This window comes from Helianthus annuus, chromosome 7 (assembly GCF_002127325.2).
Source record: "Helianthus annuus cultivar XRQ/B chromosome 7, HanXRQr2.0-SUNRISE, whole genome shotgun sequence".
In the NCBI taxonomy this organism is placed as follows: Eukaryota; Viridiplantae; Streptophyta; class Magnoliopsida; order Asterales; family Asteraceae; genus Helianthus; species Helianthus annuus.
Genome location: NC_035439.2, coordinates 96,952,591 through 96,963,379, shown reverse-complemented (window position 1 = coordinate 96,963,379; position 10,789 = coordinate 96,952,591). Strand labels below are relative to the sequence as shown.

The window sequence follows — 10,789 nt, the reverse complement described above, 5'->3', positions numbered from 1 at the left end:
AGCATCCATTTTGATTATAAGTGTATGGGGTAGAGTTTCGAGTAGTTAAACATTTAGTTTAACAGAAGGGAATACGTATTAGTGTTAAACCTAATCAAACCTAATGATGGTCACGAGATCAGAACCTTAACGAAATTCACAAAGTATAGTCTTGTTTAGACAGCACTTTGGCATTAGTTTTACGAAATTCACAAAGTACAGCACTTTGGCATTCGTTAGTTGGTGCCCGAATCGATCGGACAGAATATCGCATCGGTGATTATTGGTTAGAACACCAACGTATAGAGAGAAGAATAGAAGGAATGAGCAAAGGAAAATGAATCCTAAGCTTCCTATTTATAGCCAAGGGATAAGTCTTACCCCTATATAGAATTTCCCTAGGTGTTATCTATCTTAGTTGAACCTTCCCTAGATAAAACTTTCCTTAGATAAAACCTTCCTTAGATAATACCTACCCCATATATATCTATTTTTCATTTATATCTATTTAGGTGTGTAATAAATCTTACTTAGCTGATTAATTCATCTTACTTAGCTTAATTAATCTTGCTTAGCTTAATTAATCTTGCTTAGCTTAATTAATTTTGGTTAACTGATTAATTAATCACACTTAACTTAATTAATCTTACTTAACTGATTAATTAATCTTACTAAACTGATTAATTTTCCTTAACGGTTTAATTAAGTAATTTACTTAGTCGATTAATTAAATAACGTATTTAGCTGATTAATTAACTTACTCTTAAGTTTCCTTTCCTGTTAAGTTTCTTTAGCTATTAAGTTTCTTAACTGTTAAGTTAAGTTTTACATAACCATTAAGTTTACTTAAACACTAAGTTTTCTTAACTATTAAGTTTGCTTAATCATTAAGTTTACTTAATTGCTAAGTATTCTAGTTTAACAGCTTCCTGATTATGAGTTCTAATTTCTAATGGAACTCGTATTATTGTATTAACTCAAGTCAACTTTAACGATAATCACGAGATCAAAACCCTCACGATGAATGACAAAGTATAGCCAAGTACTGGCAGCACTTAAACATCCGTTGGATCGGTTTCAATCGATCGGATAAAGTATTGTACCAGTGATTAGAGTTATTACCCTAATAACGGACAGAGTTTCGGGGTTTAAGGTATAATATCGAGCTACTATTTTGCTATAATAGAAGCTAAGAGAAAGAAAAGAATTGAGCAGTTTGAAATGCCCAAACTTCGTCCGATTTATAGCTGAATTTTAGGTCTCTCGCGGCCCGCGTAAATTTGAGGGGGGGGGGGGGGTCCTTCGCGGTCCGCGAGGCCATAAAGGCGACAGTAGGGTTTGCTGAGTCATCGGTGGTCTTGACACGTGGACGACACGTGTCCCTTAAGCTTATCCGGAGAAATTTTAAGTTGTCGCGGCCCGCGTAGCCTTACCTTATGGCTTACGCGGCCCGCGTGGTAACCAATTTTCTTAATTTCTTGATTTTTCATGAATATTAGGGTTTTAGGGGTCTGGGTTTTCACTTATTGGTCGTTTATGGACATTTTTGCAGGTCCTTACACATACTCCTAGTTTTATGGGATGGACCATCCTTGAGGGGAATATAATGCGGCGCCTACGTGGCGGATCATACTCTAAGGAAGGATGGGCACCATACCCTCTAGCCTAAGGTATGTGACATGTACTAAATGCTATAGGTTGTTTTATTTATGTGGACTATTAGGTGGATTATTATATAATATATATGTTTTGTTCAAGAAAACTTATACCTGCTCAAACTATGCTTGTGTCTAGGGCTGTAAACGAACCGAACGAACACGAACGAGGCCTTGTTCGTGTTCGTTCGTTAAGGAAATAAATGTGTTCACGAACGGTTCATGAACACTTACCGAATGAGATTTTATATTCGTGTTCGTTCATTAAGGAAATGAGCGTGTTCACGAACGGTTCACGAACACAAGCGAACACAAATAAATTCGGCGAACGCGATGAAGGATAAAGGTGGATGGCCCAGAGAGTAGCACTAGAACTTGAATCCCTTATTATGGAATGGAGGTAGATCATATTCGTCGATGTAAATAATGAGAAAAGAAAGGGAAATGGTGCATAAACAAGGTGAAAGAGGGTTTCCTAGTTTAATTGTTAGGGTGTTGATATAAATAAAAGTTTAATAGTATAAAAAATATAGATAAAATATATGAAAGTCTAAAAATCTTTAATTAAAACACGAACATACGAAAATAAACGAATGTTCACGAACATCTTACCGAACGTTCACGAACACAATTGAACGAACGAGACCTTTGTTCATGTTCGTTCATTTAACTAATCGAACGAAATTTCTTGTTCATGTTCGTTCGTTTATTAAACGAACGAACATAAACGAACTTCCCGCCGCACGGTTCACGAACTGTTCGCTGAACGTTCGATTCGTATACAGTCCTACTTGTGTCCAAACTATACGAGATAATTTCAAACAATTTTTTTTGATGAATTTCGAGCTTCCTATATATGAACAATTTAATCGATAAGATTCATATATAACATGTCTAGTCCACTTTATGTTATGTTGAGACCTAATCTAATGAAAATAAAAAATATATACATTCAAGAGAAACCGAATTTTTTGAATCCCTAACTCAAAGTTAGAGCCTTGATGTTTAAAAATTAAAACGGATAAAGCCTCCACCAATGGTATATTTAGTTATGCTATCCAAACCAACTTATCCTCGTCAGCCTGCCCTCAGTTTTGACATTTGACTCTATTCTCCCACATCTACTGACTCACGTGACTCCCCAACAAACCCCTATTGTTTTCCACGTGGATTCCGTGTCCCCCTCCTATATATATGCATCATATTGTGAGCCTGCAATGTCAACAATCAATTGTAATTTATAACATACGCGGCGCCTTGTTAACGTTATCGCTTTTCGATCCTTAAACACAGCAATGTCATCCTCCGATCTCGCCGTCATATTACCTCGTGTTATCATCGTATCTCGTCGGAGCCTTCGCAAGAACAAGTTTGTTGATTTCGTAGGTACGTGTGTTTTTTTATCTCAATTTGTTCATTAACCATGTAAACCTGACGTGTCCCTAAGAATCGGCGACGGCGTTGTTGCAATCATGTTGGTGAGTGGTGACTTTTTGCCTATGGGTGTACCCGGGGGTGATCGGGTTTTGTTTTTAAACGCTAAAAAACCCATGTAACCCTAATTTAATCAGGATATTTCGATTGTTTTCTTTATGAATGTGTTTTTGATTAATTTCTCCTTTTTGATTCATGGGAAAATTCGGAAAACATTAGACTCGGAAAATAAACAACATAGCTGTTGATTTTTTTATAAAATTACCGATCATTCTACAAGTGGCTTTTGGCGTAACAGATTTCAATTTGACGCCATGTATTGGATCCTATGGAACGCTAGATTAATCCTCACAACATATCCATATTTCCCACGAATAAAAAAAATATCGTGACACACTAGATTTTTACTCAGGAGATGTTAATACGTCTATGATTTGCGGCATGATTTGGGACACTCTACTCTTTTGTTGGAAATTAAAAATAAAAAAAGTATAAGGGCTGTTTTTGTAATTTCAAAAACTCAAGTTTATTTTATTAATTTCTTACCAAAGAGTTTGTAGGAGTGTAGTTACTGTTGTTGTTCTCCAAGTGGTATGGGTTCTAGCCGCCCTACGGAGGACACCAGTGAAGAATTTAAGTAGATTTAGTGGGTATGTGAGTTTAGTGTTGTAAACAAGTTTTTTTATTTATTAGTTTGCTTAGTCAAAATGGATATCTTCATGAACAACATGGTGGAATCATGTCAATATATAGTAACTATTTTCCAGTTGTACATAGTGTGTTTATGTAAATGACTGAAAGAGATGTGGTTTGTTTAACTGTCAGGTGAATATCATCTCGATCTTATAGTCGGATATGGAGCAGTCCCAGTGATCGTACCCCGGGTGGCGGGCGTCCACACGTTGTTGCACAGCTTCGAGCCGATCCATGGAGTCCTTCTGTGCGAAGGGGAAGACATCGATCCGTCGCTTTATGAAGACGAAGAAACCAATTTGTCCAAGGAGGAATTAGAGGAAATCCGGAGGTTACACGCAAGCGACACTGCCATCGACAAGGAAAAGGACACGATCGAGCTTGCACTCGCCAAACACTGCCTAGAAAGAAACATACCTTATTTGGGAATATGTAGGGGATCACAAGTATTGAATGTAGCATGTGGAGGTACCCTTTATCAAGATATCGGGAAAGAATTGTCGAAAAACTTCCCGCCGGAGAAAAAAGTGGTTCATATGGATTACGATAACTATGATGGACACCGGCATGTTGTTAACATTGTAGAGGAAACCCCTTTGCATCAATGGTTTGAAGAATCTTTACAAGACAATATGGAGATTCGGGTTAATAGTTATCACCACCAAGGGGTCAAGAGGCTCGCACAACGGTTCAAGCCCATGGCGTATGCGCCAGACGGTTTAGTCGAAGGGTTTTATGATCCGGATGCTTATAATCCAGAAGAGGGTAAGTTTATAATGGGCTTACAGTTTCATCCTGAGCGAATGAGGAAGGTGAATTCAGATGAATTCGACTATCCTGGATGCACTGCTGCTTACAAGGTATACATTTTATCCATTTCCAATTAGTTCTTATTTTTTACACGTGAGTTTTATAAGCGATTGTGTATTGATCGACTGTAACATGATTGCAGGAATTTGTGAAGGCAGTTGTAGCATATCAAAAGAAGCTTAATATCATAAAAAGGGTACCGACATCTTTAAAACTCGATAAAGAATTGGAGCAAAAGAGAAACGTTATTGTTCGAAGCTTCTCGCTTGCAAGAAACCTATATGAAGGAGGCGATAATACTCGTCAACTTAAAGAGTCTGATCTCAAACCGGGAGCTGAGTTTCTTGAGGTATGATGAATGATTCAACATTTCAACCCACTGAACAATTTGATCTTTTTTTTATTTACTTCGGTTGACTAACTATGGCGATTTTGAATCGGTTACAGTCAAATATAGCACTGAGTGTGCAGCAAGAGAACAGGCTGAAGCAGATGGGAGCAACAGTGAGGAATGCATCTTCATACATGGAGAGATTGAAGATGAATGAAGAAAGAGAGAAATTAGCAAGAGCTGTAATGGGGAAGATGACAATTGAGCAATTATCTGATCTTAATCTGTTCTACCATATGATGGGACAGATATCTTCTGATATGTTAGAGAAGAAGCAGCTTCAAAATGTTAACACTGCTGATCTTCCATGATTGGTTTCTTTGACATTGTTCTGAAAGTCTATGACGATGATGTTCATCATCTTTTTTATTATTATTACGAATCACGTAAATTCATAATGTTATTAGTTTTTTGTACCCTTTTGTGATTACTACTTGCTGAATCAGTACTTTTCATGATCACATGCATACATGTTTTCACTATCTTGTACCTACTTTCTTTTTCTTATTGGTGAGTGTATTGTATACGTGTACCAAACCCGGTTTGGGCCCAAACCGTGTCGGTTTATAAACCGGCCCATTTTATTTAGTTTGGTCTCAAACTGGGTTGGCCCAAACCGGTTCAGGTTAAGAACCAGTTTTAGGGTTAAAACCGATTTGGATCGTGTTCAAAACCGGATAGCGTTTAAACTGGGTTTTTATCAGTTTTTTTAGGCGGGCTCAAACCGGTTCAAGTTGGGACCGATTCTCAACACAAAAATTCCAAACTTGTACCAAACCGCCAAGTCCGGTCGGACCCAAACTGGCTTTTTTTTTGGTCGGGACCGGGTCGTCGGGCTCAACCGGTTTTTTTATACACCTCTAGTGTATTGACTACTGGAAATGAACTTGTGGTTGAAATCTTGTATGGCTTTTATTGGTAATTGCTAATGGGCTAGTAGCTGAGCTTGCTTTGATTTTCTAGGGTCAATTTGTTCAACAAGATTTAACTTTATATCTTAATGGACCAAAACAATTCATATGTTTGATGAATAAGTAAACATGTATAAGTTAAAACAGAAAAATATGTGACAGAAGTGTCGGTTAATAGAGTGTTGATTAAATTTTCCTAAAAGGTCTTACCAAACCTTCACCTATATTGATCAAATGTCAACTCAAAAAGGATTTATAGTTGCAGTTAGTTGGGTAATTAGGTGCATATAACATTGACCAAAGTAGCAATAGACCTTCATTAATGTAAGAATCAACGCTAAAAAACGACGATCCAATACATTCCTGATCATGAAGTTTCACAAACTTTCTCGGTTCTCATCAGTTCTACTCATCATAACCTTGCTAGTTGTGATTGTAGTTCCACAAGCTTCAAGCAGCCCATATGAATCCTATAAGAACTGCGCCCCGTCCTTCACATGTGGGACCATGTTGGGGATCCGATACCCTTTCTCCAGACGTGAAGATCCCGCTTACTGTGGGTATCCCGGGTTTGAGCTCAACTGTAAAGACAAGAAGTCACCTACTATCGACATGAACAATATGACGTACCAAGTTTTGAGCGTTGACCACTCGTCGCAGATATTAAAGATCATTAGAGAAGACGTAATGGAGTCGATATGTCCACATGATTTCATCAACACCACCATTGATCATAACCTTTTCGATTACTTTATAAATTACATGAATATTACTTTCCTATATGGGTGCCCGGATTCTTTGAATCTTCACGGGGACACGTTTTCGTGTGATGATAATGGGATTGATAAAGTTTGGGTGTTGCCTGGAGACCAAGGCCCGGGAATATGTAACAAGAGTGTGATCGTTCCGGTTCCTGTTATGGCACTCGGGTCAACGGGCTTGGTGAATTCGAGTGGTTTGGATCATGTTCTTAGGGAAGGATTTGAGGTCAGGTGGAAGCTGGATACAATGGGTTGCAGCCAATGTAGCGAGTCTAATGGCCGTTGTTTTTACGATTATGATACTAATCGAACCTCGTGTGCCTGCCCTGGTTCACCTTTGATTGCAGACAGTTGTAACATGGCTAACACAAGCCAAGCCGGTTCCTCACAGAAAAGCAGGTCCCTGACTATAGGTATGACTTACATTCATGCATTCCTTAACTATATGAAACTACTAGTTAATTTATGTATTTATACTACTATTTTATGTGTTTTTACCTTCGTACCATGTATTTATACCTCTATTTTATGTATTTTTGAAGTAAAAAATTTAGCCCAAATTTAGTTTGGTTATTAACCGAAAGTAACCGAACCAAACTGAAAACCGACAAATTAACCGAATAAACCGAACCGATTAACCGATAACTTCAGTTACAATTACGGTTAAGGCTAATAACCGAACCATACATGCCACTACTTCTAAGTTTAACTGGTTTAAGACGCTACGTTAACGACACATCAACTCATGTAAATAAAAAATTAAAATGGTTAAGCGTCCGTTACACTCCAACTTTTGATCATTTTGACCTTAAATCATATCAACGTCAAACGTTCAAGTCGGTTAACTAATATTGAAAAATGGACACTTTAAATTGTAAAAAAAGGAGAATTTTGCTTTCTTTTGTAAATCTTAGTAATTTAGTGTTGTATATTTTTTATGCTTGGTAAAATATAGTTTAAGATATAATTTTTACAAACTTTATGTATTAATTTAGTGTTGTATATTTTTTTATGCTTGGTAAAATATAGTTTAAGATATAACTTTTATAAACTTTATGTTGGAAAAACTTTTTTTTTCCTAACTAACAATAATAGTGGGAAGGATCCATTTTTTTATATATATTTAGATATGTATAAATTGTTTAGTGATGAATAAAACTAATCTTAATGTGTTTAAAAGCTTCAAGTTTAATAAAATAACGTTCTTTTACATTCTTAAATAGTGAGTAAACTTTATTTAGAAAAAAAAAACACTTATCAGTTTGTTTTGCTATGTAAAAAACAACATATATTACAAAAATTAAAGATTTTTATAGCATAAAATGTGATTAGTGGTAATTTATATAGGATCGTGATATTTATTAAACTGCTATTGTTTATCTTATGATCCTGATATTTGTATATTTAAACTATTGCTTATCTTATCATCATGATATTTATATATTGAGTAAAATGTCAAAATGATACCTAAGTTTAAATCACTTTTTTTCACTTCAGTCCAAAAATGAAAGTTTTTGTATCTGGGTCTTTGAGGTTTCATTTTTGTTGCTATTTTCATCCAATTGGCAAACTGAGTTAGAAATTTCTGTTAACCTCTCCTCTTTTTTGTCGTTTCCCTCATTTAAATGGAGCGTATAATCGTTAATTTATACGTTAACTCCATCAGGAACTCCATCATTTAAAGGAGGAAAACAACAAAAAGGTGGAAATTTATAACCCAATTTGTTAATTGGATTGAAATGACAACAAAAATGAAACCTCAGAAACCTAAATAAAAAAAATTTCATTTTTGGAAAAGTGACCTAAACTCTCTGAGACATTTTGACAATTTACTCTTATATATTTAAACTATTGTTCATCTTATTTATTAATTTAAATTAATATATTAGGGAAGTGATAATAACTAAAATAGTCAAAGTTTGACAAAAAAATTTTTAAAAATAGACATGAAAATTATCCTTTATTTTATGATCAGAAGTCGTCACATCTACCTCACCGGTTGAGATGACTAGGAATTAACCTACACTTTTTTGTATAAAGCGGACTACGCCTATGTATTTTGATGGAAAGCGCCGGCTAAACCTGCTGTTTTGATAAAAATAAAAAAAAACGTGGGCTAAGCCTAAAAAATGTCGGCTAATATTATACAACTTTTGATATTACACTTCACAAAATTTGACTCCTTTTCTTTGTATTCCAGCACTTCCTCTTACCGGTGGACTTCTTGCCACCATCGGGCTAGGCTCAGCACTCCTCTTCTACAAACAACGTAAAAAAAGACACACCACCGGACCAAACAAAACACCAACCAAACACACCATAACCACCATTTCAACCAACTCTCCAACCACCACCACCACTTCCACAACAACAACAGAAATCGGCAACAAAAGCACCTATTTCGGCACACACGTCTTCACCAACGAAGAGCTCGAAGCCGCCACCGACAGTTTCAACGACTCAAGAGAACTCGGCGAAGGCGGTTTTGGAACCGTCTACTACGGAAAACTAAAAGACGGCCGTGAAGTGGCCGTTAAACGGTTGTACCACAACAGTTGCAAGCTGGTTGAACAGTACATGAACGAAGTAGAAATCTTAACAATGTTAGATCACAAAAACCTCGTTAAGTTTTACGGGTGCACGTCAAGAAGAAGCAGAGAGCTTCTGTTAGTTTACGAGTATATTGCTAACGGCACAGTAGCTGATCATCTTTACGGAAAGTTAGCCGGCTCAAGCCGGCTAACCTGGCCGTTACGGCTGAATATAGCCGTACAAACAGCCGAAGCATTGGCTTATCTTCATGATTCTGATGTTATACACCGTGATGTGAAAAGTTGTAATATTTTGTTGGACAATAGTTTTAGTGTCAAGGTGGCGGATTTTGGGTTGTCGCGGTTGTTTCCAATCAACGCGACCCATGTGTCCACTGCGCCGCAGGGGACACCTGGGTACGTTGATCCGGAGTACTATCAGTGTTACCGGTTGACAGATAAAAGTGATGTGTATAGTTTTGGGGTGGTATTATTGGAACTGGTATCGGGTTTGCAAGCGGTTGACACTAGCCGACATAGGCATGATGTTAACTTGGCTAGCATGGCTATTGATAGGATTCAAAATGGGAGGTTGGGTGAGTTGGTTGATGGGAGAATAGGGTTTGAGAATGATGGTTTGGTGCGGCGGGTGGTGACGCTGGTGGCGGAATTGGGGTTCCGGTGTTTGCAACGTGAGAAGGATATGCGGCCGACGATGAGGGAAGTGGTGGAGAGTTTGAGAGGGATACAAAATGAGGAGTTGAGTGTTCAGAAACCGGAGGTGGTTGATATTGTGGTGGAGGATTGTGGTAATCCGCCTTCTTCGGATTCTGCGTCGACCGGAAAAGTAGATGAGGGCTAGGCCATGGCCTTCGATTGAAAATGACATGGAATGTTTCAATGTATCATGTGATTTGTGTGTTAGTAAGTGGATATTGTATCCAAAAGGTGAAGTATGTGATTAGTGTTATAGTTGTGTTTTAGTGTGTTACAAAAATATTCCTTGATTTAATTGTGAGTTGTGAATGTAAACAAATTGCAATTCTAGTAAAGAAACATGAAACAACGGATGTAATCTAAGTGGTTGTAAATATGGGAAACAAGCAACCGCTTCTAATTTTTTTATCTGATTAAGAGTTACATGAGTCATGACTACTTAGTAAAGTTTACATCTGATTTGGATTATATAAACATAAAGGTGAAAGGGGTGCTCAATTCCCCTTTCTAAATCTTCACTAAAACATTAAAACATAAAGGGTGGTCATCTTACTTGTCAAGAGGAAAACTATTTTTTTTAAATATAAAAAAATGGGATTTGTTGAAAAGAGCGGGCGCCGCCATTATCCAACTCTCTCTCTTCTTCCCCTATGTAGTGATTATACACCAAAATCAAGCTCTCTCGAGGTAAACTTTGATGGCGGTGGTGTTCCCCGCAAGGTAAACTACTTTACCAGTTTACCCCATAGTTTGCCGCACCCACACGCCACCCCATAGTTTGCCGAATCCAACATTAAGCTATGTAGCAGGGGATAAGAATTTGGGCGCGTTAAACACCTAACATTTTGGATGGTAGCCCCTATAAATAAATTGCAAAATGGAAATAACATAACACATTTGGTTGGAT

The 10,789-nt window shown here is 37.2% G+C and overlaps 2 protein-coding genes across 2 annotated transcripts; both read left to right on the top strand.

Moving 5' to 3' along the window:
* Positions 1–2,885: 2,885 nt before the first annotated feature.
* On the top strand, positions 2,886–5,360 carry LOC110908774 (putative glutamine amidotransferase GAT1_2.1). Its single transcript, XM_022153751.2, has 4 exons — positions 2,886–3,020; positions 3,894–4,621; positions 4,714–4,920; positions 5,019–5,360. The coding sequence occupies exons 1-4, from the start codon at positions 2,930–2,932 to the stop codon at positions 5,271–5,273; spliced, it is 1,281 nt and encodes a 426-aa protein (XP_022009443.1). The 5' UTR covers positions 2,886–2,929; the 3' UTR covers positions 5,274–5,360.
* Positions 5,361–6,188: 828 nt separating this feature from the next.
* LOC110908773 (LEAF RUST 10 DISEASE-RESISTANCE LOCUS RECEPTOR-LIKE PROTEIN KINASE-like 1.3) lies at positions 6,189–10,197 on the top strand. Its single transcript, XM_022153750.2, has 2 exons — positions 6,189–7,047; positions 8,835–10,197. The coding sequence occupies exons 1-2, from the start codon at positions 6,243–6,245 to the stop codon at positions 10,025–10,027; spliced, it is 1,998 nt and encodes a 665-aa protein (XP_022009442.1). The 5' UTR covers positions 6,189–6,242; the 3' UTR covers positions 10,028–10,197.
* The last annotated feature ends 592 nt before the right edge of the window (positions 10,198–10,789 follow it).

Coding starts and splice junctions, on each gene's coding strand:
- LOC110908773 (XM_022153750.2), top strand. CDS start 6,243: ATGAAGTTTCACAAACTTTCTCGGTTCTCATCAGTTCTACTCATCATA. Junction 7,048..8,834: donor AAGCAGGTCCCTGACTATAG/GTATGACTTACA, acceptor TTTGTATTCCAG/CACTTCCTCTTACCGGTGGA.
- LOC110908774 (XM_022153751.2), top strand. CDS start 2,930: ATGTCATCCTCCGATCTCGCCGTCATATTACCTCGTGTTATCATCGTA. Junction 3,021..3,893: donor CAAGTTTGTTGATTTCGTAG/GTACGTGTGTTT, acceptor TTTAACTGTCAG/GTGAATATCATCTCGATCTT. Junction 4,622..4,713: donor GATGCACTGCTGCTTACAAG/GTATACATTTTA, acceptor ACATGATTGCAG/GAATTTGTGAAGGCAGTTGT.